At 48.9% G+C, this 27,377-nt stretch overlaps 1 protein-coding gene across 2 annotated transcripts in view; it reads left to right on the top strand.

The window, feature by feature from the left end:
- FKBP5 (FKBP prolyl isomerase 5) overlaps positions 1–27,377 on the top strand; it is a 32,746-nt gene extending 5,369 nt beyond the window's left edge. Inside the window, exons 1-11 of one of the 2 annotated variants that reach the window (XM_085302246.1) lie at positions 11,626–11,643; positions 12,088–12,216; positions 13,054–13,198; positions 13,496–13,638; positions 14,589–14,703; positions 20,120–20,276; positions 21,397–21,487; positions 22,706–22,789; positions 24,064–24,249; positions 25,651–25,890; positions 27,129–27,377. In XM_085302246.1, the coding sequence (XP_085158372.1) occupies positions 12,112–12,216; positions 13,054–13,198; positions 13,496–13,638; positions 14,589–14,703; positions 20,120–20,276; positions 21,397–21,487; positions 22,706–22,789; positions 24,064–24,249; positions 25,651–25,890; positions 27,129–27,236 (1,374 nt within the window). In that variant the 5' untranslated portion in view covers positions 11,626–11,643; positions 12,088–12,111 and the 3' untranslated portion in view covers positions 27,237–27,377. Of the gene's footprint in view, positions 1–11,625; positions 11,644–12,087; positions 12,217–13,053; positions 13,199–13,495; positions 13,639–14,588; positions 14,704–20,119; positions 20,277–21,396; positions 21,488–22,705; positions 22,790–24,063; positions 24,250–25,650; positions 25,891–27,128 lie in introns of those variants that run through there. The other variant, XM_085302245.1, reaches the window with a different exon arrangement.

Here is a 27,377-nt window from a genome sequence, read left to right as displayed (position 1 = left end):
AGGGGGAAAATGTTCTGTCTTCGGTCTCAAAAGAAGTGATGCCTGTCAAGAAAAATTGATGTTAGCACTTTATTAAATAAGTGCTTAGCCAGAAACACCAGCTTGCTCAGTGGTTTGACATTCAGCGTACTACGTTAGCTTAACTTTTGTGTTTTATTTAACGTAATCTTTAAGTTGCATAAAGCTCGCACTTCAGCGTATGTTATGGTAACTTGGCATTAAAATATAATTCTRTTTGAAGAAAAATATTCTTTTTTTTTTCTTTTTTAATACAGCTTTTCAATGATAACTTGTTGAACATGTAGGCCGGCACCTTGCCGGCCTTCCGAAAACGCTCCCGAAATCCGGGGCATAAGCTCCCTGGGGCTGGGAACATCTGTAAGCCGGTCTGGCTGAATTCCCGGTGCCACCTCCCTTTTTCCAGGCTGGGCTCCTCCTTCGTTCGGAGGAAACTGAGTTGCCACTCGTGGCATTTCCTTGTGCTCTCCGAGGAAACCYGATTTGGCCGTGGAGCAGGCTTGTTTCGAAACGTGCCAGGAATTGCTGTTTGCCTTAATGCAAAGGACTTGTATACCCCTTAGGCCCGCGTGGCTTAAGGAGGTCTCGAGTGCCTGGGTATTTCTGGGGCTGCCCCGTCGTGGTGCCTGGGGCTTGTGCGTGGGGTTRTAACTAATTAAATACGGCACTTTTAATGCATTAAGCATATAGGCAACTTGCTGTTTGGGTCCCTGGTTAGTTAGACCCATAAAGAGCTTGAGGATTTTGCAGAATTGGGTGGCTGCTGGATGCAGCTGTGGGATTGAAGGGCTTGCTGTGGCCCAGCCTCGTGTGACCGAAAACGCACTCGTTTGTTGTAGGTTGCTTGCAAACAAGGCTTAGGGCTGTGAGATGCTTTTMCAAATAGAAAAGCAACTTGAACTTTAAAATAATTGGGATATTTATTCTGGAGAAAGCATTGAATTGGAATAGAATTGGCAAATGAGTAACGTTTCTTCCGTGTTTCATTTTGTATTTGTTTTAGTTCCCCCAAGATGTCTCTTAAAGTTGAATTTGCTCAGCATTGGCATAGTTGTTGCCACAAAGGAGATCTTGAGCTTTGCTGTCCGTGAGAACAGATTTAAACGAGGGCTGGCAGGTTGAGGTGTACCATGGTGTGCCGTACAGGGAGGAGAAATTCAAACTAATCAGCCAGAGGAAGAATAATCCTTTCCGATATCCAGAAAAGCCTGGTCAAGCGTGCTTTCCTTGGTGTTTTGCTGGTTGTTGTCCTCAGTCTAGCTGAGCCCTGTGTTTTGATGGATGTACAGAAATAAATCCCTCTCTCTTGGGGAGGGAGGAGGGAAAAAAGCACAATCAAAGAAGCCTGCCCGTTTTCGATGGCACCTTCTCTCTGTTTTCGCCAAGGAGTGGGTAGTGGGATGTCAAGTACTTTCTCACTTCTTTAAGATGATTTATATAACCTGCTTGGATGTTGTTGGGTGTTTTTTTTTTTTCCTCTTCAGTTATATAATCCTAATTTATGAAAGCATTAGGAAATTGCATTCCCTACTGTTATGTGATCATCTATATATAATGGCCTCTAAGCTTGTTACAATGCTGCCATCATCCCATCTACTAGCAATCTCCGGAGCAGCACTGGCAGGTGTGCAATATGTATTTATATTTTTTGCAGTCATCYAAGGCTGTGTCACCCACTCAAGAGACTGGAGGCTTGGGAAACAGTATATTGGATTGCGTGCGTGGAGGTGGTGCTTTTTAAAAACCCGCTCTTCCATAACCTCTTTCCGCTGGTGGAAAGAGGACGGTTTGTTGGTAGGTTGATGCTAGCACGCTCGGGTTTGCAACGGCCCGGCTCCCGTGGGCCGTCCTGGACGTGCCCTCGAGCCCCTGGGACGTGCAGCTCGCCCGCTCGCGGCCGAGAGCTGCCGTGRCTCTTCCTGGGGGAGCGCCGGGCTCCCTGGTTAGCGAGAGCGGTGCGCGCCGCTCAGGTCGGCTCTCGGTGCCTGTTACTGCCTCGAGCACGAGGGATACGAGGCAAAGGCCAAAAAGAGCGTCAGATCTGTAAAAACCCTCCTAGACTGCATCCAGTCCTGGCATCGTCTCCCTTTGGAAGAACAACAGGCCATAAACGTTCGTGGGCTTCTGCTTCTGTAGCATGTTTGTCTCGGAATAAACAACGGGCGGGAGGGGAAGGTGCTGGCATCGACTTTCTTGTTTTTTTCCACTTTAATATTAAAGCTGACAGCGTTTTGTCTCTGGGACAGGGTACCACATGCTGCACGTTATGTAAGAATACAGGCTGTTAATGGGCTCCTTGTAACACGGGAGCGCGGTGGGTTGAGTCAAAAGCAGCTTTGTCCGTGCAAGTCCCTATTTTGAAGCAACCTGGAAAAATCGTAGCCCAGGAGTTCCTTTGAAGGTAGAGCTTTGCTTCGTTTTGTTACTGATGTCTTGCTAAATAGCCAGTTAAATAGCCAAATTATTTTTTCGTAGGCTTATGTTGTGCTCTAAGCTGCCGTGGAAAAAAAACTTTTGAAACTCTTCGGAACGTCACTCCCGTTGGCGTAATTCAGCTAACGTTCGAGAGATGCAGACAAGCTGAACCAATTTTGCTTTCTGCAGAAATATTTATTCTGGCACCAGGCAAAGGATAGTGAGCCATCCTGCTCACTTGTTCCTCCCGCTGCATCTGAAATTTGAGGGCAGCATTTTATTCAGCATATTTTAAGAACTAGTTATGACTTGGATCCTAACTGAAACCACTTCAGAAGCTTAAAAATATTATCTAGGCAAAGTGATTAGGCAAGTGTGACGAGAACATGTGCCATCATCTGTGTTAGCTGCATTCGGTAGTTTCCTTTCCCTTCTCCTCTCCCTTGGTTATGCTTTTAATTGTTTAAAAATCCCAATTGCTGCCACTMTTCTGTTAATTCCAAAATTGCCTTCCTGTGGTGGTGGGGGAGTTTGGGAGGAATATCAGAAAAGGTAAATACTACTGGAATTTTGGTAAGTGCTGTTACCCTGTGATAAGCCCCTCTTGCTTTTAGCTCTGTGCCTTGGAGCTGTTGGCACGTACGTAAYCTGTAGATGAGGCTAGAGAAAAAACAAGCCCAGGGCAGGGATGCTTACGAGGAGGTGCAGAATGAGTCTGAAACACTGGTCAATGGTGGTGTGGAGAAGAGCTGTGTGTTCTGGGTTGTGGCAATTGCTGCTGAGGGGAAAAAAGGATGCTTTGGGGGAAAGTGTCCTTTTAGGAGCAATTTTTCTCCTTAACTCTGCAGCATTGCTAAAACCGTGTGTGCAGATAGCCTTGCCTCTGAACAGCTGGTAAAGTGCCCGGAGAGCTGGAGACCGTCCCTCCAGGTTTCTGTGACTAACACGTAGCTCATGGTGGTGGTGTCCTACGTGCTCAAGAGGCAGGAGAAGTCTTTGAGTCCTTGCACAACCGTGCTCGCGCAGGAAGAGGATGAGGCCACGTCAGACCATGCAACTGCTCYGTGTTTGATGAGTTCATCCGTCCCTTTGCTCTCGTGGCAGCGTTCGGCGCCGACCTCGCCTGCGTGTCCCTTTCCAGCGCCCCCTCCGCGTTGCCCGTGCTGAGCTGGGCTGTGCTGGGAAGGGGCACGAGGCCACGGGCTGGTGGTGCTGAGACATGGGTGGGTGGTGGTGGGGAACTCGTGGTGGTGTCCGGTGCCYGCCATGTGCTAATGTGACGGGTGGGAGCTTGGGGGGGCTACTTTGATGTTCCCAGCACGCCAAGGACCTCCGTGGCCCAACGGGGCTCTTGAGAACTGTCTGTACTGTAATAACTTGGTGCATTTTGTACGACTTGGGCATCTCGAAGTTGGAGGAAGGAGCACAAGTAGGGAAGAGGCTGTAAGGAGTATGGTGGTTGGGGCATTTTGGAGTCGATGTTAGCAGGCAGAGCCTTCAAAGCAGGCACTAAAAACCCGGGTGCCACTTGGATGTGTGTTACAGGCCAAGCAAAGAGCCTTGGATCCGTACGTTGAAATGTTTGGGGCCATCCGGCTCCTGCATCCGTGACTGCAGCGCCCTCCTGCCCGGCTCGGAGCCCGCAGCGCTTCCCGTGACCTGGGAGAGGCGGTGGGGATGGGCCGCGAGTCCTCAGGACCGCAAGGAGTTAATGCTCCGTAATTCCCCTCGAGCAGCAACCAGCCCGAGCTGTGAGCTAACTCTGATAAACGAGTACACGGAGTTCGCTTTAGTCCACAGTGAGTCATAACTCACACTGTGCGTTTAACAATTAAGGTTCAGCAGGGTACTCGGCAATTAAAGAGGCTCTGTTTGGGTCTTATTATTTTTTTTTTGCTTYAATAAAAGTTGCCCTGACTTACTCCTGCTGATGTTAGCTCCTTGCACGACGTGCGTGCTAGAAGGTAAATCAATCCGTGTGAGTTTTATTCAGGTAGTGGTCACTTTTCAATTCGTAACTTGACTCCCCCTCCCCCTTTAAAAAGTGTCCAAGATCAAAAAAAAAAAAACTAATTCAAGCTGTGACACATTCTGAAGGTACAAATCTGAAAAATGATACTCTGCTTTTAAAGAGATCTCTGTACGTTTGAGTAGCTCTGCTCTGCTCTGCTGGTGAAAGGGAGGGATGGRGAAATGGAGTTCCAAAAATACTGGTAGATGTAAGAGGTGGTTCCCCCCGTCCCTTAGAGGCCGTGCGTGTAACATTTGGGCAGATGTATGTCTGGGATTGAGCTGAAGTTTATTTGGAGCTGCCTTTGTGTCTCTAATCCTGAAGTGGTTTCAGGAAGAACACTATGTGCCTTCTTGGGAAGCGAGTCAGATCTCAAAATAAATGACTAATGAAGTAATACAGCACTGAAGATTTCTTTTTATCAGATCTGAGTGGCCAGGCTAGCGGAAGAAGCTTCTCTTAATGGCAACCGAGCAAAGTGCAGATTATTCCATTTGCTTTTAGTTGTCCTGATGCAGATCTGAAAGCCTGCAGCTGCAGAACGCGGGTGGGAAGCCTGGGCAGCAGAGTTGGCTTTAAGACGGTTGTGTTTTCTTGGAAACCCTAATTGCAGTTTGCCACTGACTCAAATACCATCTCTCTGGATCTCTGTGCTGCAGGCTGGTGTTCGAGGGATCTTAAAACGCTGTCACCTGGGAAAGTCACTGATTTATTTGCTTCCTGTTTCCTCCTACGCGTAAACACTTTGTTCAATAAGTATTTATTTTATCGGAGAAGTGAGTTTTCTCAATGGGAGGGAAGTGAAACCACATTAAAACAGTGAAGAGAAACTTCAGCTGTTGCGCTAATTGGGTCATTCTTCCTTATCTCATCACGGTGCAGCTGCTAATAGCTGGCGATGGCTGGTGGACTGGTACCGCGGTTCTGCGCACGGATACGGCTGCGGTTTTGCAGAGATGCCAGCCCCACCTGGTTGAGGTCAGAAGTAATTTGGGGTTGTGCCCCGGGCCCCTTTTGCAGAGTTTGGTCTGCTGGTTTTCAAGCTAACCTTTGTATTTGAAAGCAGCCACCTCCCTCGTGTTGCAATCTGAAACTTTTAGGGATGTTGSAGTGTTGTGGAAGTGAAAGTATTTTGTGCTAAGTGGATCTTTAAAATAAAAGATYTTTTATTATTATTATTTTTCCATCCTGTTAACTTTCAGTATGACTTTTAGCAATGGTCAATAAAAAAAATGKACAGACTAGAAGCTTGTGTGTGTGKTTTTTTTTTAAGCTGATGTTAAGATATTAAATGGTGTGTTGTGCGGGAATAGCAAATAAAACCATCTTTCCATTGCTGTGGGGAATAAACTTAGAGGCTTTGCGCGGCGAGTGTTGTTCCGTGGTTTCTTGCCCTTGGAGCAGCCCTCGCGCTCGCCTCTTGCAGCGCTTGCTTTTCCCGTAAGGCCCAGGCGGTGAGGAGGAGCTGCTTTTCCTTGCACATCCGAAGTCACTGGGTTTCCCTGGCTCCTTCATTCAGGAGAGCGATGTAGGTTTTCCCAGCTTTAAAAGTAGGGATGGGATTTAGTGAAAAGAGCACCCGTGCACGGGCGATTCCTCTTGCTCGTGTTGGCTTGCAGATGAGTCGGCTGCCAAGGGTCTTTCCTCCACCATCCCTTCACCTCCCTCTCCGGACGATCGTGGACTGCGGTCTGGCTTATGCCCACGGTCTAATGCCTTAGTCTCGGTTCTCTCTCCATGTTAAATCCTGACTTTGAAACTCCACACACTCCTTTCTGTTTTTTCTTTCAATTATTTCTGCGAAATTCCCATTCGGCCTCGGGTTGGGTTGCCTCCCAGGACCCCTGATGTTCTTCAGGTGTCTCCAACTGTTGCGTGGTGTTGAGACAAAATCTTTCAAAACAAGGTCCTTCGTCTTTCCTACCCACCTCCCCTTACAGTTGTGCACGCGTCCAAGAGATTTACAAAATTAAGTTTCCATTTGGAGCTGGAAAGTTCCTGGTATGTTGATTTCTAGGAAATGTGGCTCGGGTTTGTTGCGGAGCATGTTTTGTGAAATTCTAGCATGTGTGATACCTGTCTGTCCTCAAGCTGCAGGTCAGACATCTGTATCCCATTCTCTGCTTTGGGGTTTTCTTGCATTTCTTTAAGCTGGAAGATAGCAGCATCTGTGCAGCGAGTGGTCTGCGAAAAGGAATAGCTCGTTCTCATGATGTGGATTTTTGCGTAGCGTAGTACGCATTTGTACTGTGTAGTCTACGTTTTCCTAGAATTGTATTTTCTAGTATAGATTTTTTTGTTGTTGTTTGGAAGGCACAAGTGACGAAAAGAAAAAAAAAAAAAAAAAAAAAAAAAGTCCCTTGCAAGAAAGATGAAATGCGTTTGCTGAAGCAGCAGCTGAATTAACCTCGGTTTGGGCGGGAGCGTGAAAATCTGGCTGAGAGGCGTAGCGCTGCGCGGCCCTGCCGAGTGCTTCGTTTGCTCGCGCGCATCGATTACTGCCGTTCTCCGGCTGGAGGCTGGAAATACTCGCTTGGCCGATATTTTCAGCTGCTCGTGCTAATGTGCTGGGTGCTGTCTGGGGGAACAACAGATTTTTTTTTTTTTTCCTTTTTTTCCAAGAATGGAAGAGACAGCGGTTGTGCTTTTGAGCAAGTCTAAGATTTATGGTTATTTAGCAGTGCTTGAAGCAAGCTGGAGTCAAGGCCCTCGTGTATGTCAGCGCTGTGTCTTGGTTTTGGTGCGTTCGGTACATGGTAGTCCAATTAAAAAAACAACACGTCATGCACGTGCAGACAGAGTGGCCTTGACTCACAGGCCTCCTTTCTTGTTCTCCTTCAGCTAGAAGTTGTTTAATGTATTTCATATTAATTAACATTTAAATAGTTGCACTTGAAGGAGAAATTGCATCCAGATGTCAAAGCCTATGGCTCTGTCTGGGTTTTAAAAACTTGTTTATTGTAGCTCCTAAATTGCAGATTAAGCAGTTGCGTTAAATTTTCAGATCATCTGGATAGTGGTGAATAATTAAAAACAAACAAGTTAAAAATATTGCTTACTTAAGAATTCTAAAGTAGCTTTACCTTTTTCCAGTGGATGTGGAAAGTAAAATTAGACAGTTTTGTGCGTTTCTCAATGAAGTAATTTGTGCAACGATTGGTAGATAGTTGATTTGTGGGGGCTTCCAGGCTTGGGCAAAGGGGAAGCGACCAGGTGGTGCCCGGAGATGCAGGACCAAGCCCAATCTTGGGGCTCRAAGTTAGAGCAAAGGCTTTTTTGGCATTTGCCGGCCTTTGGGTGAGACTTTGCTTTGGAACTGAAGGCATCAAATTGTACAAAACTGCTCCGTAGTAAATAACATGCATCTGTCTTAGGAGACTTCCTATCACCTTTATTTTTTGTGTGTGCAAATTCCTTCTCTTTCGGTGGCTTTTGAGCGTACGGCCTGAGCACTGTGAAACTGCTGAGCAGCTGGACGTTTTGGTGAAGGGGGGTTTTGCAACTCACCTGTGGCATCCTTTTGTTCCTCCCCCCCTACTCCACTTATTTCTATCCCACTAAAAAGAAGCGGTGTGGRTATTTGGAGGAGCGGGGACTGTTTTCCTTGGTTTCATTTACATGCTTCCCAAGAGCATGTTAAAACGCACATGACATCCAACTTACAAAGCTCTTACGGGTTATGTAGTAATGGGAGAGCAGGATGTGTCTGGGCTAAGTTGTCAGAAACACTAAGATGCTTTGGCTTCGGATAATTAATTCCCTTTTTTTAGCCAGAACACGCTTGGTTCCACAATGAGAAATTTCAGGCTTTGACATCTCAGGCAAGTTTACAAGGCTCTTAGCGAGAGTCCCTGTTTCTCCGTGCCAGGAGACGTATTTAAATCTCGGGGAGTAGCAGATTTTCTACAACTGTTTGTTTCAAATTAATTGAAAATTTGGATTCTAGCCAGCCTCTCTGACTACACTTGTGCCTCTGAAAGGCTGCTCTAAACTGGAGATAAGCAGGAGCAGAGTCTTTTTTAAATATAGCTAGGGACGTTTTTGCGAGATGAAGGCTCTCGAGCTCTTTCGTAACGTGGACCACATCTTAACAGACAGTCTTGTGGGCTCCATCCCTCCCACTGCTCATGACGCAGACCATCTCCCCTCCCACTCGTGTTGGATGGCTTCCCTGGATGACTACAGTAATTGCTTACGTAGAAAAATAATAAGAAGGATGCGTATAATGTATTTTTAGATGTCTCTTGGTGTGATTTAGCAACTGGCAATACAGGGCCAGCGTTTGCTGATCCCTCTTCTGCATCCCAGAGGCAACTGCGTTGCGGACCTCGGGAAGGTCTGTGCTGCAAGGTGACCCTTCTACAAGCAGTCCCCCTTTCGGGCTCCTCGTGCTCCTTAGCGAAGGAGTTTTGCAAACGAGCGTTGCTTGAGTCGCTCCTGGAAGCGGCAAGGAGAGCGCGGGCCAAACGCAAACACGTGGAAGCGTCGGTCACGGACGCTTTCCCACTTCCTCTGCGTGCATCCGCCCGTGAACCCAATGGGCCGGGACCCTCGGTGCGTGGGGCTCGTGGGGGCTGCTGGGCTGTTGCTTGCGCGGCCCGTGGCCTTGCAGCGCAGCCCGGAGCTGGGCCAGCAGCCCCGGAGCTAATCCGTCGTGCTTGCAGCGCCCGTGCCAGCTTCTGCKGCCGACCTGCTCGTGCCGCTGTGGACAAAGCCTCCCTTTTTCCTCCTTGAAAGAGCACGTCCACGATGGCTGCTCTAAAAGCAACCGGAGCATGGTAGGTGGTGGCCTTGGAGAAAAACTCTGCGCCCGAAGTAACTGCTTGCAGGTAGCCAAGGAGAGGTTTTGAGGCTGCAGCGTGGCTGCGAGCTTGTTCTAGGGGGTGGGAAAAAAAACCTTCTCAGCACCTACAACTGGTTCGTATGGCGTTTTGTTGCTCTTAACGCTGCAGCCTCTTGCAGGAGGCAGGAAACTTGGCTGGGGGGTGTTTATTTTCGCCCGCCCTGGTGCGTGTGCGCTTGCAGTAGGAGCAGCGTGCTCTGTTGAACCCGTCAATGCTTTCTGCAGCGTAGTCCTTAGGGGGGAATAAATAACCGCAAGCTGAACGTCAAGTCCTCACCGTAGCGTATGGTGGATGTTGCAGGGGGTGAAAGCTCCTCCCGACGCGCAAAAAGCAAGTGTGGAGTTGGTGTGCGTCTAATCGCTGCCCTGAGCACCTATCAAAGGCGGGGGGAGAAAGCTGGTGCGTTCGGTAGGGTGCTGCTGGTTAGAAGCTGAATCAACTCCTAAATACCAGGAGAGTGCAAATCTTGCTGCTGCAAGTTTGTTTTTTTGTTTTCCTGTAGCGTTTTTTAGGTGCCGCTGTCTGAAACCTAAGCGGACCAGGGGAAACGCGCTAGACAAAATCCTGCCAAGGGTCACCTTGAAGATCCTTATAATCCAACGCCGCAGAGAGCGACTCCCTCGTCCTTCTGTTTGCTTCGTCCATTTAGAGCTCTTTGTGTCTAGTTGGTTTCCTGTGTTTAGTGTGGGCTCGAATTCAGCTCTTCCCTTTTAATGCTGGGTGCAAGGAGTGTAATTATTCTTACAGCACGACTTATCTGCCTTTAAAGTTGAAAACATCCTTTCTTTTCTGTTTATGAATCCCCAAATGAATGATTTCTCCTGCTGGTTAGCATCAGCCTCCACACCAAAGACTGTGGGAAAGTTTTGCAATTATAGTGACTTTAATGGATCTGTTTTATGTCTCTAAAAAAACCATTACTTTCTAATTCTGTGTCACATGGTTCCCTGATGATGTGTTGCACAGCAGTGTGGCTACCAAAATTGAGTCTTACAATCTGAAGGAAATCATCAGGAAATATATATTGTTTTTTAAACTCCAGGCAATTCTTCTCTAACCAGGCTGTATTTATAAGAATCTGCCTTTGACGAAAACCATGGCCTTTCTGACACTTTGGCTAGTTGCGCAAGGGATTTGAGAGAGTGCGTTGCTGCGGGGTTGTATGTGCTTTACGTGTGTGTGTGTGTTTTACATCCCATCCTGATCGCGGACCAACGGAGAAGACTTTGTGTCTATTAAAAAATATATGTATCTTTTTTGCTATTCTAGTCGTATTTTGGTTTGGCAATTTCTGTCCCCTCCGCGTCGTSTCTCGCCTCCCGTGCGGTCGCTTGGCCGGCTGCTGCGTGCCAGGGTCCCGCGTCTCTACGTCACGGTCGCTGGCTGGGGTGAGCTTGTCTCTCCCACACAGTTGTTGCTCTGGGCAGTCATTTGCTCAAAACACCATTTCTTAAAGCCTTTCTGTGACATTTCTTTTTATCCACCCAAATAGCTGGCATTCTTTTGGTGTTGGGTTTTTTCCTTTAATTTTTAGAGAGGATGTTTGCTGTGTTTTCAGGTCTTTCCACTTGGGGTAATGCCTCATTTTGTCCGAGACTCTCAGCCTGCCCCTTTTTTTTTTTTTTTTTTTTTTTTTTTTTTTTTTTTTTTTTTGAATATTCTTGGTGGGCAAGAGAAAACGAGTCATGCCTGGGGTTGAAGTGTTGATTTAAGAATAACATAGTCACTGACGAAACAGTAAGTAATCCTCTTTGGAAAATCATCCTCATAGACTGTTTGTATAAAAATAATTCAAAACACAATGCAAGCCTGGTGCAAACATTTCTAGCAAACGTACCAAAGGGGCTGGCTGTCTCCAAGCGCCAGAAGAGAAGGGCGAACGTTTGGTGGCAGAAAGCCCTTTGCTCGTTGACTGTGAGCGCTTTGGTCTCTTGACTTTGCTGCTCGGCCGCGTTTAGTACCCCCAAAGGCTAGCAGAGCAGTGCTTTAAGCACCAGTTGCGTGCCGAAACCTCTCTGATTGCTTTCATCCTCCCTTAGGTTTCATMCTGATGCGTTAGGAGGACATCATCAGAGAAGATCCCGGCAGTTTGTCCGTCACTCTGAGATCAGCTTTCACGTTTTGCCTCGTGTTTTGCCCCAGTTAGTTAGCGTGCCCCAGTCAGTGCTGTTTACCTGCTGGCACGCGCGTTTTTCTGCAAAGCTCTTGCTGGGGGGATCTCCTGGGGCAACACGAGAGATGTGGCATTGCACCGTTGACCGAAAAGCGAAAGCTRGGAGAGCTACGAAATTATCTGCAGCTCTGAAACAAGCGTCTTTGTTGCTTTTGCCAGTCTACGGGGACTCTTTAAGTCTTGTAAGAACTGGCGCTGGTGGTAAAGAAGTTGGAGGGCTGTTCAGGAGAAATCTTGTGGTGGGTGCCCAGGCTTCGGTGGTGCAGGTTGCTGAGGACAGCAAGTTAATGGCTGCTCCCCARCGCCGTAGCAGTTCACCAGGTGGTGAAGGCAGGCTGCTGTCAGCCCCGTGCATGAAATGAAATCTATGGTTTTTGTGCGCCTTGTGGTTCAGTAGTTCTGAGCTTGGGTGGCCCCTGGGAAAGGATTTTCCGCTCTGCATGCTCGAGATGTACTCTGAACTTCCTGTGCAGGCCAAACAGAAGAGAGGGGTTTCTTAATTACTTTTTAACCCTTTCCTCYATCCCCTTACACAAGCTCTTGTGCTGCTTTCGCAGCTCCTGCCGGGAGCCCGGGCCGTGCCTGCGTGCCGTGGCMGCTCAGTGTGCTGTGTGGTGTCTCCCCAGGTGTGGTGCCTATGAAAGGAGACCATGACTACTGATGAGGCCACCAAAAATGAAGGGGAGGTGCAGGCAGCAGCTCTTGCTGAACGTGGAGAGGACATCACGCCTGCTCAAGACCGAGGGGTCCTGAAGGTGAGGCAGCTGGCAAGAGCTCCCCACTTGGGAATGAGTGACTKTATTGACTCTGAATTCCCAGCCCTTGGGTGGCCTACAGCTTCCAGGACTGTAAGATTGATCCTTTTGCTTTCTAAAGGAGACTAGCATGTCCAGTAACACTTAGAATAATGAAGGATGGAGTGGCATTTGAGACTAAAACTGCAGCACAGATTCGGTGTGCTCAATGAATTTCACTGCTGTTGTGTTTCTAATCAGATTATTAGCTGTAAATCCACAAAGCATTTCTGTGTGTTGCTCACGRACATTAGAAAGAGCACATTACTTAGGTCATCTACTCTGCTCTATAACCCCTTTTTCATATTCAAGGCCATTTCTGGATAGTTCTTCTAACCAGTGCTTGCTCTTCTCCAGTTGAATAGGACCTTTCCTCTAATAATAGCATCCTCCCCTGCCTCCATCCTGAGCCTGAGAACTGCTTGTTCCAGGCTGTAGCATTAAAAAAAAAAAAGTGTTGACAAGAAGCAAGTAGCAAAATGACACACCCCTGTGAGTAAAATTTGTACGGACAGAAAGCAAGTGTAATTGCATTTGCTTCAGATTTCTAACCGTGCTGTTTATTCAGACACCTCCGCAGAGCTTCAAAGTACATGCAGATCCCTGCACTGAGGTCTGCCACGCTCGCGTACAGTGCAAGTCGTGGCTGAAGTTTGGGATTTGTTTKYMSKSSTWSSWASSMSKRMAAACGAAATTGCTCCCTCTCTAGCTTTTCTGTGGGCTGGGRGAGCATCTGGAGACCTGGGCTGGGGACGAGATAGCAGCARTAACCGCTCACAGTGGGACTCTCTCTCCTAGATTATTAAAAGGCCTGGGAATGAGGATGAGTCTCCCATGATCGGAGACAAGGTTTATGTCCACTACAAAGGAAAACTGGCCAATGGCAAAAAATTCGACTCCAGCCGTGATAGGAATGAGCCGTTTATCTTCAGCCTCGGTAAAGGTAAGGAGAGGGACTGCAGGGGTAAGCTGTGTTGCTGGGGACGGGGTGGCACAGGAATGCACAAAACCCAGGAGCACTGGGAATCGCAAACCRTGGGGTTGCCACTGGTAGGTCTGGGGGAACTGAGCACCGTGCCCCTGCAGGACGGAGGGACCGCGTCAGCCCTGCATTTCCAGGTGACAGCTCAGTCTTCAGTGCAGCTCTTTTGGGGTGCATTCCTTGTGACATCCAGGCTGGATTTTCAGCAGTTCAGGCTGTAAATCATGCTCTCCTGCCTGATATTTGCCTTTTTCCTAGGCCAGGTCATCAAGGCATGGGACATCGGGGTCGCTACCATGAAGAAGGGAGAGATCTGCTACTTGCTGTGCAAACCGGAGTATGCGTATGGCTCTGCTGGCAGTGCCCCCAAAATCCCCTCCAATGCAACCCTCTTTTTTGAGGCAAGTATGATGAAGACCCTGGGTATTGAAGCTGTGGGGCTGGGCTGCCGCGGGTGAGTTAGCGCTTTCCCTTCTGCTTTGCCAGCCAGCTCAAAAACAGCTTGGATTCCTGAAATGTGTCCCTCTGCTCCAGGAACTGATGCCAGTGTTTTCTCAGAAATGTGTGTCTGAACTGGAGAGGCTGTGACCAAAGAACAACTCTGCTGTGCAGCCCGGCAGAGAGGCCTGGCTGGGAAGCACAGGGAGAGAGCTGGCACAAAGGGGAGAACAAATAGATTCSCGAATTAAAAACACACACGAAAGGAGAAAACGGCTCGGAAATGCCTTCATGTGCTAAAAATCGATTAATGCCACCGAGCGGTATGAAAGCAAGTTTTYTGGCACAGCGGAGCGGCAGGTCAGCTAAGCTGTGTACTCTGTGTATACGCTCGCTTGGCAGGGCCTCGCACATAAAAGCAGTAAAACCTCGGCAGAAGAACTGGGTCTGTCGTAAATTAAGGCTCGGTCCTTCTAAGTCCCGACAGCAGTTCAGCTGCCTTTTGTGGCTGCAGGTCGGAGCCTGGCCGGTGTTGTCAGCAAACTAAGCGGAAACTCCTAATGACACTATTCCTGGGTTGTCTTCAGAGCAGTTTTCATAGCACCTTCCAGCRCTGGTTGTGTTGTACCCTTACAGCATTAATAAATGTAGTCTTGCTGTTACTTTGTGTTACGTTTCAGGTACTGGATGTGGCCCAATTTTTAATAAATTGGGTCTATTATACTGTGGCTTGGAGCTAGCTTTTATGGGCAACTTTTGCTTGTCAGCTGAATGGAGAATGAGTTTGCTTGGCTTTCCAGCTCTAGGATGAACTGTTGCTTTGTGGGTTTTTTGTTGTTTTTCTCCCCTCCTCCCCCTCCACCCAGAGCTCTGCCTATTTCTTTCTTTCTTTTTTTTTTTTTAAATCTTCTAGGTTGAGTTGCTTGATTTCAAAGGTGAGGACTTATTTGAGGATGGAGGGATAATCCGGAGAATCAAGAGGAAGGGAGAAGGCTATTCGAACCCAAACGAAGGCGCTACAGTAGAAAGTGAGTATCAGCCTCTCTGCAGGGCATACCTATATGTACCAGAGCAGTGAAGCCAGTGCCCAATGGGATGGGACTGGTGGCAGCTTCTGCCTTCAGAGGGAGAAGCCTGAATTGGAGCAGCCTGTGCTTTTTTTTTTTCTTTTCTTCTCTCTCCTTGCAACTCCCTAGCAGAGTGCACTCCGGGAGCCACGCTGCTCAGGCAGCTGCAGAAAGCGCGTCGGCCTTGTTTCGTGGTAGGGAGTAGTCATTTGATCTGTCACAAGGCCAAGCAGGATGGAGAAGAGTTGGGAGGGCAGTGGTTAAGTATCTCCCTGTGGATGTCAGCATTTGATATGTTCATACAAAATTCTTCCTTGGCATGGCCCGCGGTGGCCGTTCCAGAACTGCTGGCTCAAAGGGTTTACTGGAAAACCTCAAATGGAGGGAGCAGCCAGCTGATGATGGAGTGACCACTTGAATATAACCTGCGCTCTGTTTTCTTAGTCATGTTGGCCACAAATTCTGCTGTTGGCCCGCTCCAGCTTTGACAACGACCAAATTTCTGCAAGCCCTGGAGCTGCTTAGCTTGCTGCTGGAGAGGTAGCTCCCGCGGGGCATCGGGAGTAGTTCCTTCTCTGCTCTCCCCTGTAACTATTTCGCATGCTTGCCACTCTTGTTTTGCTGTGTGAGTGGCTGCAAAGATGCAGTTGTCTTCGGGACCAACACGTTGGCTGCTTTGAAAATCCAAGCTCTGGCTGGTCTGCCATGCAGCTGATTATGTTGCTTCCTAAGAGTCAAAGTTTTAATCAAGCGAAGACTTCAGTGCTACCGGTGCTAAGTGTTTCTCCTTGTCTGAAGGAGGCAATAGGCAGTTTCTTTGGGCRCCTAGTTCCAAATGTTTATCGTCATTTTGGTGGTTTCTATCGCCTTTACTGCGGAATGGAGCCTTTTCTTTTCCCATCCATGTGGCCAGAGGATTGCTGCTAACTTCTGATTGCTGCTAACTAGAGAGAGTAAATTAATACAAAGGATTTGCTGAAGTCAGTATGGTTTTAACTGACATCATAAATTGGCCGAAAGATAATGAGCTCAGATCTCATTCAGATCTCTCCGAACACCCTCTCCATAAATGTGACGGAGTATTTCTGGTCACGTTTCTAGAGCAAACATTTCACACAGGGTGGGAGTTAGGCTAGGGAGAAAGCCAGCTTTTTTTTTTCCCTTTTTTTTTTCTTCCCAAGAACAACTCAGCCATAGAGTTGGAGCTAACTAGCTATGTAAGGTTAGTTTCTTCTCTCCATTTCAGAACTTTTGTGCATCAAGTCTGATTAACTTCCTTTAGCAAAGGGGAGGAATAAAACTTCCTGCCTCAAATGACTAGTTCTTCTAGCTTTTAGTTCTTTTTTACTAGACCTTTTTAAAGGAAAAAGGTCTTAGGGTTTTTTGAGTCAATTTGACTGTCTGCCTATCACATGTTTAATAGCATAATTGTATACATTGTAACCAGCTGGGAGTAGAGTTTCAAGCTTACTTCACTGTATCAAAGGTTAAATTAAAAAAAGCAGACTAAATATAACTGAAATCATAGTTCCTGCATTCCTCCTTAGTACTGTTTTTATTTTTTATTTTTTTAAATTTATTTAAATAGGCTGTTAGGTTTGACTGTGATAAGTAGATGTGTGCCCGGTGCCGAGGGAAGGGGGAGAGCTGTGGTTTCTGCCCGCTTTCTCCTTTGCAGCATGCTGCTTGAATCTTTCTTGAATGTGACAGTGGTCTAATTACTCAGAACAGGACTGAGTCAGGAAGAGGGAAAACACAAAAGAGTAATCACTTCCCTGAGAGAGCCTGAAGAGCCAAATTGCTGATYCGGAATAACTTTCCAGGAGAGATTCTGTTCTCATAGGTTAAGGAAAAAAAAATAAAAAGCTTTAGGACTGCACACCTATTTCAAATGTATGTTTGGTTTTGAGCAAATGCTGAAAGTGGGAGCACACGCACAGTCAAAATGATAGAGATTAATGCCCTCTGAGGCAATCTTGCATAACACCCGCTGCCTGTGCAGGGCAGAGATCAGGAACTCTGTGCTAATCCCAGTGGCAACACTCGTGCTGTGCCAGCAGCTTGATTCATAGCAATTTACTCTTGTGGCCTTTAATTCGTTTGGATCTACCTATATGTGTGGGGCCTGGATACCCTCAAACGCAGTGAGAAAGGAGGGGGAGGAATAGCACCAGACAACAGGCTATTTGTTTATAATTATAATTATAGCTAATTTCAGGGGAGCATTTTGGGTACAGTTTTTTTTTTTTGTGTGTGTTTTTTTTTGGTTTTTACAAATGCAACAGTCCGTAGTACTACTTACCTTGGAGAGTTTTGCTCAAGGCTGCGTAGGGGGCACGCTGCTGAGCGCGCGGCCGCTGCGGGGGCAGGCTCCCAGCCTGGCGCGGCAGCGGCCTTCGACATTCGTGAAGCGGGGGGACAGAGGGGGTTTATCTTCCCTATGTATCTGGGGGGTCAGAGGGGTGGTGAAACCCTGAGCCACCTCYGCCCCGGGCACTCGTTCGATTCTCTGCTCCTGAAACCCCGTGTTAACTCAGGGAGTAGCACGAAGGTGCCTGGCATTGCTGCTATAATTAGACTGGAAGAAAATGTATGCTTCCAAGAGCAAGCATCTCTGGGCTTGAGTTTCGAAAGAATTTTTATAGATTTGAGTTTTACAGACCATAATTCACAGTTCCGGTTCCTAAAACACAGGCTGCAGTAGAGATCTAGCATTCCAGCTTTTGTTACAACCTTCCCCCCCTCCTCCCCGTTTTAATCTGAGTACAAATTGCTGTCAGCACATCAAGTTCATGTGCCAGCCACACTCAGTACACTGTGTTCTGAGCTCTTCAAAAACAAAATCGCTGCAGGCACCGAGAGAACAATAAGTCAGTGCTGCAGCCGAAGTGATGTTCGGCAGCCTGGCGGGGGCTTTTCTCTGTGTAATCCAAGAGTAACTGCAGCCAACTGACCTGCTTCAGATAGCACTGAAATAGTCCTGGAAACCAGAGCAGAGATTTCCTTGTTGCCAGTGTATTTTATGTGCGATTAAAGTGGAGTGAAACTCCTCTGCTCCCCTTGAAGGAAGGGGACTGGGTGCTCGTGGSCTCTGGTGTATCCGATTTTAAAGCTTGCTCTTCCAGTTACTGCCGTGTCGCGCTGGTGACAGGTTACCTGTGAATGTGTTAGCGCCGGAGATGGGGGCTCGTTTCAGGGCTCCGGGCTGGCGGCGCAGAGCAGACCAGGCTGTGTTCACTGGGAACACGCARGCTGATGGGAGGGAGGTAATGTGGTGCTGTAAGGTTGCTGGGTTACCCGTATTTTAGGCAGAATATTCCTTTTTCCTCCTCTTAGGAAAATAATCGGTTTGGCTGGGGTGGTACGAGAGCGGAGGTTAGCCCTGGTACGGCGGAGCTTTGCCCTTGCTCTCGTCTCGGGCTCTGGGTACTGGATAAGCGCAGCGCCCGAGGGTTTGCCGCAGCTCCGTCCCGCCGCGCGCCTGGCCCGGGGGCCGGGGGCAGCGCTGCTCGTCCGGGGGCTGGGCCTGCCCTATAAAAGGCTGCGTATCCCCGGCCAGCGCTGCGGCAGCTGCTCTTGCTTAATCTCTGGATTTTCTTTCGCGGGACGGGGCAGCGCCTGCGGGGCAGGTGCTGGCGGGGCCGGCGGCCGCTTTCCCGTCAGCAAGCTGACGTTGCTCTGCTGGGTTTGTTCACCTCTGCTGGTGAACTCGGCCGTCTCCCGTGGTTCCTGCTGGAGAGCCTGCTGATCTTTTCTTGTGCTCGTGTCCTGCCATCTCCTCGTGACGTCCAGGACAAGATGTTTTGTGCCTCGTGGTAACTCAGGTTACATCTCTCACTGATGCAGAGACTCCGAGGCGAGCCAGCGGCTCTGAACAGAGCGATGTGCGAGGCTGCAGGCTGCCTGTTAGCTTCCTTAATAGCACTCCGCAGTGCTCCCGGGATCCTCTGCCGGAGGCAGGYTGTCAGAGAGAAGCTCATCTCCGATTCCTTCCCCGCTGGTTTGCAGCGCTGCGGCTCAGGGGAGGAAAGCGCAGCCAGCGCCTCGCTGCCGGCGCTCTGGACCTCTGCGGTGCGGATGCGGGTGGAGAGCAAACTCCTCGCGGTTACGGAGAGGGCCGTTTTCTCTCAAAGAGCCTCTGCTCTGGTGTTGTCCTCTTCCCCACTGCACCAGCTTGTGCATGGGGAGTATCTTCTAATTTCAGCTCTGCAGTGTACTAAGATAAAGCTTACTTCCTTCCAGGCTGTTAGGAAACATATGTCTTCCTCGCTCCAAGGGCTGGCAACACCAGCCCGGCAAGTGGCTGCAAAGTTACTAAGTGCAACTTCAACATTAATGCCTACTACGAGTTTTTACTTTTCACTAGTACGTTGGGGTTTCTAATGAAATTGCTTTTAGGTATATATTTGCCTGCACACACAGTCATACGTATTGTGCTTTGGATATAAAATGCAAAGAACATAAACTTTCCCTGAAGCATGTAACCATCTGCAGGACTGAATAAATAAAGAACAGTCTTGCTTTGGAAATCTAGCCAGAAGTACCAGGTGGCAAACGTGTCAGGTACCTGTTGTCCGCTCTGGCTGTATTCCTGCCAGCTCCTCAGACTGGAACAGCATGACTATTAGTTGGAGATTAAGAAAAAAATATTTATCTTGTACTTTTGCTTCTCAGAGGCAGGAGAACATAGCCTTGTTATTTGAGGTATAAGGTGAGTGTATAGCACTGTATGGAAGATTTGTAATCACGATGATAAAGCCTTGTGTTTGGGGCAGCTTGCCAGGAGCAATATSCAGTTCCAGTAAGACTGACTCGTACGGTTTCGTACAAGAGGAACATATTAGTCATTATGTTTATCTGTTGTCTGGTCCTTGCTTAGACGAGATACGGCTTCATTGCTTTTCAGTAATGCTTGTTTCTAAACCCTCCCATCCCTTTCTGTTCGCTAGGGGCTCGTTTTGCTGGCCGCTGGCCAGTGTCACGCCGGCAGATAGTAGCCCGTCCTCCCTGCCCCTGCCGAGCTCCCCGGCGCTTGCAGCGCTCTGCCTCGGCCGCGGCGTTTGCTGGAGTCCGGGAGCTCGGAGCAGATGTCATGGTCGAGCAGAATTTCCTCCGCGCTGTTAAGCGCAGCTGTGCAGATACCAAACGCACTCCCGGGTCCCTGAGACAGCCCACTTCACRAATGAGGAAAATGCCTTATAAAACGCTTGCTCCAGAGCCCGGCTGCCGGGCCGGGGACGCAGCTCTTAACTGCGGCCGAAAGCCACCCGCTGCAGGTTTGGTTTGCTTGGTGCTGCCTGAGTGTAGCCTTAACTGAGCGTTTTGGGGGATTTTTGCGTGCTGCGCTGGCATCTCGCTCTGCTCTGCACCCCTGCAGTTCACCTGGAGGGATTCTGCGGAGGCACCAGGTTCGACTGCAAAGATGTGAAGTTCGTTGTTGGCGAAGGGGAGGACCACGACATCCCCATCGGAATAGACAAAGCTCTGGAGAAGATGCAGAGGGGAGAGCACTGCATCCTCTACCTTGGGCCACGGTAAGGGATGCTCCCCTCTGGGGACGCGGTGCCGTCACTTGTAAACGCTCAGTTTTAAGTGACCAACGTCAGAGGCGGTTTTAGCATTTCTGGAGGGCAGCAGTTCTGAGAAAATGGGAGTCTTTCAGGAGGTCTCAGATTAGCAACCCCAACAGGAACAGCAAGAATGATTAGTGGCATGTGGGCAGGGATCTCAAGCTGCTTTAAAAAACAGGTAAGATGGCAGGGTGCTTTATCTGACTYCTGTGGCTGAAAGTCATCTGACTTTCCTGGAAATGGCCAGGGCTGGGTCCCTACACGAGTGGAGATGCTGCAGAGAGAACTGCTGTTTTCGCTTTCTGGAATATAAACAGGAGAATTTTGGCACCTGCACAAAATCTGTCCTGTTTTCGTACACACTGGTTTAGGCACATATCTGTTTAATAGTTTGAGCTATTATGATTTATACATATTATTAACAAAACCTCTATCTCAACAATTGTAAGAAAAGTTCCTGTCCCAGGACTGGCCGTGGGAGCTATCAGAAAGCAGCAGAAAGGTATTTAAAGCAGACTCGCTGCACCCAGTTGTGGCTGGAGAGGATGAGCCCAGATACTTACTGCATCTTACATTGCAGCATATCAGTGCTTGGGGAGAATAATATCGTTCTGATCCCAAAACGGTAGGAAGCTGTRGGCATAGAGCTGGATGTGAAAGTGGAGTTAACTTTTAGCAGTTTTAGCTTGCATTTATGGCCAGAAGCTATSTAAATGARGCTTTTTAGGGGCCTAGCTTTTTCRAATGGCTTCCAAAGGTGCAGGGTTCGTTAAGGAAAGTGTTTAAAGAGAAGAGAATAAGATAATTTGTGGAAGGAAAAAGGGGCCGAAGAGCATGCGAGTAAATCGTCTCCGAGGAGCAGCTGTGCACCGCGGCTGGACGCTACGGGAGCGGTGTCGAGCGCACTTCTGTTCCTGCAGCACCGCTGCCGCGGAGGAAGCTCTTGGCACAGAGTCCCGACATCTGGTCCRTCTCTGGAGCCTCGCGGGTAGCTTCCCGGGGAGCGCGGCTGGTGGGAGCGCTGGACCCAGCGCCTCGTCTCTCGCCCTCTCCTCCGCAGCTTTTTGTTTTTCTGCCGTTCCAGCTACGGGTTTGGCGAGGCGGGGAAGCCGAAATACGGCATCCAGGCGAACGCGGAGCTGGTGTACGAAGTCACGCTTAAAAGCTTCGAGAAGGTGAGGGTGCAGAGCTGCCCTGGTCCTTGCGGAGGCTCCCGGGCGCGCCGTTTCCCTTTGAAACGTTCACCCTTTGTCCCTGGCGCGGCTGTAACGCGGCCCCTGCTGAAGTAGATACGTCAACAAAGATCTCTGTGTTCTTAATTTGTTCTTGTGTGTTGGTTTGTTTTATTTTTCTGGCCAGGGTCCAAGGCTGGTTCTCTTATTTGTTCCTTTTGTAACTTTTTTTTTTCCCTTTCCCCTGGGCTGCACAGAAAAAAAAAAAAAAAAAAGTTTGTGTCCCGCCAGATGGCCCGGAGGAAGGCAGGGCCGGCGTGCCGAACAGGCTGTGCCCTCGGGGGAGCTGGGGCCCGGCCAGCGGGCGCCGCGGGAGCTGCCCGTGGGGCAGGGCAGGTGCTGCCCGGCCCAGCCGGGCCCATCTCGGAGGGAGGTTTTCCAAGCTGGCTTCGCTCCTCAGCCCTGGCGAGAACAGGGATGTGAGGACGTTGCAGACTCGACGCTTTCCCTTTCTGCTGGAAGATGTCTCTTCCCACCCTTTTCTTACCCGTTGGGGTTTACTTTTCTCGGGCTTTTTCATCCTGGGAGGTTGCGCTGGACGAACCATGTTACTTTTAATGCTGAGCTCAGAGTAAAGTCCTGTGCCTGGCACTGATTTCTCTCTTGTAGCAGGTTCGTACCCCTTCCCGCTCCAGACGTGCGGCCCTGTGTGCGCAGCGACTGGTGCTCTGTTCCTCTTCCTCGTCCCCTCCAGCCCCTCAAATCCAGAGCGCGCTGGATCTGCCCGCAGTCGTACTGCCCTGATGAGCCTCGCTTGTTAAAGATAAATCCTAGAAAGCCTTGTGGGTTTGCCTGCCCTGGAGGACACAGCCCTGCGTCGTAGCGTCCCGTTAACTTTGCTCCCTGTGAAAATTCCTGGTGGCGCGTGTATCTGATGGGCAGATCCAGGATTTCTCGGTGGCAAATTCCCCCGTGCTTTGCTCTCGCTGTGCTGTCCTCCCACTAACCCCAGGGGGCASAGCCAATTCCAAGTCGTAGCAGAGGGCAAGTTTCGTCAGCGCGCAGGAGCGCAGGGTTTTGGAGCCAGTGCCTTTAGAAATGCGGGGTCTGTAAAAGTCGGTGTGTGCTGTGGGGCCCAGGGACACTCCCAGCACCGCGAGCTGCTGCTGGTGTTGTGTTCTCCTGTGCCTTGCAGTGATCGCTCCAAATGTTTATTTGCAGGCCAAAGAGTCGTGGGAGATGGACACCAAAGAAAAGCTTGAGCAGGCTGCTATCGTCAAGGAGAAAGGGACGATGTACTTCAAGGTTCGTAAACTTGGCGAAACCTGAATTGGCACAACGGGGCTGTGCTGCTTGGGTTTTGARACAAATTCTGGTTGGCCTTCAGCGGTGCGACTTAGCGTTCCCAAACAGGCGTAAGTGTCGGAGAATTCACCCCTCCCCAACAGCGCTGGGCAAGGCGAATCCTGCCCTTCTCCTGCCTTTCCCTCTCTCCATATAACAAACAAGCTCTGGGAGAGATCCGTCCTTCCCAGAGTGACCTGGTGCTGCAGGTAGGGAAGGTCAGCCCTGGGCTGAGCCAGCAGGCACCCTGAGAAACATCCTCCTTTTCTGACATTACCTGCTTTTGGACATTGTCACAAAGTTTCCGTGATTTTTCCACTTCTGGGACTTGTAACCAGAACAAAGCAATTAGGCATTGACACAAGTAGTGAAAATAAAAGCAACTTTTTCAGCATACTGGTTGTAAAGCATCTCAACGGTGCCRCCTCCGTGCGTACACCCTGCGGAGAGGGGCTGCCCTGCTGGTGCTCCCATACTGTGGGGCCATGACCACTGTTTTTCTCTCCCCTTCCAAAATACTTGGCAGTAGCTGCTGTTCCTGGCATGCTGCTAGGTCAAGTGGATCCCTGACCTGACTGATGTGATAGCACCACTTACCCCTAGCAGCAGAGAGCTTTGCTGGTGGTAGTAGGGACYGTTGGAGGAGGTGGCTTCAGGCGCAAGGGTTGGTGTGTGTCAGCCTTCCTGAAATTGGACTATTGTGAGAGGATGCAGCGTGTTGGGACGCTTTCGTCTCTGTATCTTCCTCTCTCTACAGCCTCTTTTTTGTTCACGCTGCAGTCTGGCTGTTAAAACACAGTGGGCTGCAGGTGGAGGAGCTGGTGGCTGCTCAGTCATCTCCTACAACTGTGGTGAGACCTGCCCTCCAGTTAGACCCTTGCAGCTCTGGTGGTTTGGGATTGGAAAGGGAAAACTTGCTYTCATTTCAGTATTAGCCCTGCCAATATCCACTGCCAGCAAACATTTGGGCTGAGAGCATCTCCTGGTGCTCCTCTCTGCTATGATGAGAGGAAGAAAGTAAGATCTGACTTGGCTCTTCAGTGGGGCTCAGCACCTGCAGTTCCAGTCAAACTTCAGTGTGTTTGCAGGTTCCTTGGCACCTGCGTCAGCCTCCATTTATTTATTTAACAGACCATATGTTAAACTCCATAACTTTCCAGAACGCTTTGGAAGCAGATCTACTTCGGTTTGTCTGCTCAGGTTCCTCAAGCCCAGTCTTCTTTGCTCCATCCCAGGAAGGCAAGTACTTGCAGGCAGTGATCCAGTACGGAAAGATTGTGTCGTGGTTAGAGATGGAGTATGGCTTATCTGAGAAAGAGTCAAAAGCTTCAGATTCCTTCTTGCTGGCTGCCTTCCTCAACCTGGCCATGTGCTACCTGAAGCTGCGCGAGTACACCAAAGCTGTTGAGTGCTGCGATAAGGTAAAGATACATGAGCCCGTGGGTTGGAGGGTGCTCTCTCTGCCTGTTTTTCCTGGGAGGTATGGTTTTGGGGGCGWTTTTTGCTGTTGTTGTTTGATCTCTTTTGGTTTTCTCCCTCGTATTGAATTTCTCTGCATCAGAAGCAATTTCCAAATTACAAATGCGTGGAGAGTGTGTCCCCTCTGTACCTCCTGGGTCTGGAGTGGTCACAAATGCTGCATATTCTGAGACTCCAGAAGCAAAAGTATCTCTGGAGTTCAAGGTTCATCTGCCTGCAGTCTGGTTATGCACTTACTGCTTCTTACATGCTTCTGCTTTGAAAACCAGATCTGCTCTGGCTGATGTGAACAGACCCTGTGTGGACTGACAGCCTGAGGATGCCAGTTAGCTGTGCTCGGGCTAAATGTGGGTTTTCAGTGCTGGCCTCTATATGACAGAGGTAGACTTCACTCAGCTGTGTCTGCTGAAGTTTCAGTGCATGTCTGAGTATATCGAGGGGTAGGATCCTACCATTCCCTAAGTGTTTAGACTTTAACCTTGTCTTTTTGCTCCTCTGTGTCAGGAAAGTATTAGTTCTTTTACAGAAGGCTTAGATTTAAGAATCTAGCATACTGGAAAAATAGTAAAGCTAGCTGCCTTAAAAGATAAGYCATTGGTGAGATGCCCGTGTGGCTGTCAGCTATATGAAACTTTTCCTGAAGGGAAGTAATGTTTTTGTCTCCCTGCTTTAGCAATCACATTTAATCCACAGCAGTTCATCAGCTCTCTTGCCTCTGGGCTTTCTATGTTCCTCTGGGCTCAGGTTTAGCATTTACACATGAATTCTTGCTCGTGTGGGTTTGTCTCCCACTTGCTCCATCACTCTCGGGGGGATTTTATGCAATTAGAAATATTTAATCAACTGAAGTGTATTAATGACCTGCCCACCGATAATGGCGATGAGTAAATTCTTGCAGAGCAAGATGCGAGTGCTCTGGAGACTTGAAGCCTTCTATCTTGTCCTGATTTCAGTATGCTTAATGAGGTTTCAAACCTAGCGAGCTCTTTGAAAGAGACCCAGGTTGACATTAACAGAGCATTTATGAACCAGCAGGGTACCAGGCTGCACGAAGAGTTACTGCATAACGATGGGGCTGCGCATTATGGAGCCACTTCTTGGTAGTATTTTCCTTTGAGAAAAGTTTATTGCCTTTTTCAGGGAAGAGGGAGCATCTGTGCCTTTACTTTGTTTTTGGTTACACAGGGTATAAAGTGGGGTTAGTATGAGCGAGACCAGTAGCCGAGTAGCAAATGTGAGTGCTCTGTATCATCAGAGTAACGCAGGGCCAGGCTTTCCCTGTGTGAGGCTGTCATGATAGACCGATACCTCTGTGTCCTGCTAACATGAGACCGTGTTTTCAGGCATTAGGACTGGATCAAGACAACGAAAAGGGTTTGTACAGGAGGGGAGAAGCCAGACTGTTAATGAATGAATTTGAACTGGCAAAATGTGACTTTCAAAAAGTACTGGAAGTGAATCCACAGAACAAGGCTGCAAAGTCCCAGATCTCCGTGTGCCAGAAGAAGACTAAGGAACACAACGAGCGGGACAGGAGGATATACGCCAACATGTTCAAGAAGTTTGCAGAGAGAGATGCAAAGGTTTGTATCGCACGGGTATTGAAGCCCTTTCCTTGTGACCATCTAGCTCTGTTCTGAAGGCTGCTCTTCATGGGAAGAGGTTAATTTTGGGTTAAGTTGAGGAGGGACAGAGGGATTGCTGAGGTCTGGAAGCACTGCCTTCACCTGGTGGCCACAGACTATGGGTAGAGCCCACAATGAGAAGAAGTCGCTTGTTTTCTGCCCTCTCTGATGCAGAGGCCGCTGGCAGGCGGTAGGTTGTCAATAAGAGTATTTGCAGTGTGTACTCATGATAGCTGATAACAGGTTTGGCATTTGTACTTAATTTTGCCATTCTCAACTAGTGGCTGTTGATGACCTCCTGGTCACCGATGATCGGGGTAAAATGAAATGTCATCCAGTCTCTGGCAAGGCTGAAGGTATTTTGAGACATGATAGTATGGATTTCCTGAATTTGGTAATGGGATACGCTGCTCCTCTGCCTTGTACAAGGGAGATCACTTTCTTATAACAGGCTCTAATCCAAAATTCCTCTAAACAAAAACCGATGCAYGGTGTACTGTAACAAGAGAGGACATGGCTTTGCAGCCAGTCTGTATGGATAACTTTTAGCACAATCTCTTCTGAACTAGTGCCTGAAAAGGAGTCTGTGGAATAAATGACTGTAGAGGGCTGAGTGAAAGGATCTCAGGGCAACTGGATTATTGCTGATTATGGTAGAAAGTGGAGCCGCTCAGGCGAGCTGCTTCACGATTGTTGCTATAGTAGTTTGTGGTAATGGTTTGGGCAACAGGCTTTAAGAGTAATAGTTGCCACTACAGCAGGTGTAAGGTTTTCTCGTGTCTTAGTGCTTCTGTCCTGCACCTGCCTACAAGCTGTAGCTCTGCCCTGTGCCTCTGCTCTGCAGCTGCTGTTTTATTTCCTCTTTTGCCTCCTCCGTGCCTCGGCGGGATCGCTCGGTGATGATATCCCGTGCCCATCGGGGCRGGTCACGTTATACCTGGAGAATCCGATACCTTCCCCAACAGCTCCTCTGGACCCAGTCCCTGTTTGCCAAGCGTTTCACTCCTGTGAGCTGCCAAGCCCAAGAAAACACGAGCCTCCCATCTGAGTGTCCTGCCAAGCGGTCACGAATAGGCCTGAGAAGGGGGGGCAGGCAGGCGAGGGGAGAGATCTTTTTGCCTTGCTGGGTCCAGTTGCGCTTACCAAAGCGTTTTTTTTTTTTTCTTGTGTCTGATTCTGTATTTGCTGTTTTGCAGGAAGCGGCTAGCAAAACTGGGCTAGAAAAAGAGGTAGAGAAGGCTGCTTGCGAAAAGGGGCTAAAAACTGCAGAGTCTGAAAGCAAAGAGTCTGAAGGCCACGTATGATGGAGGAGAAGGCGGAAGGGAGACCCTCCTGCCCTCGGCCCGCACCGGAACAGGTTTCTGCCAGAACTCAGGACTCGCCAGTGTTTTATTGTAAAGCTTGTTACAGTTTGTGTGATCGTGGAAGCAAAAATGCCTCACAAA

Source organism: Rhea americana, unplaced genomic scaffold (assembly GCF_003343005.1).
Source record: "Rhea americana isolate MKP2758 unplaced genomic scaffold, rheAme1 scaffold_189, whole genome shotgun sequence".
Taxonomy (NCBI): domain Eukaryota; kingdom Metazoa; phylum Chordata; class Aves; order Rheiformes; family Rheidae; genus Rhea; species Rhea americana.
The sequence above is the reverse complement of the archived record's forward strand: the minus strand, read 5'-3'. Positions and strand labels throughout refer to the sequence as shown.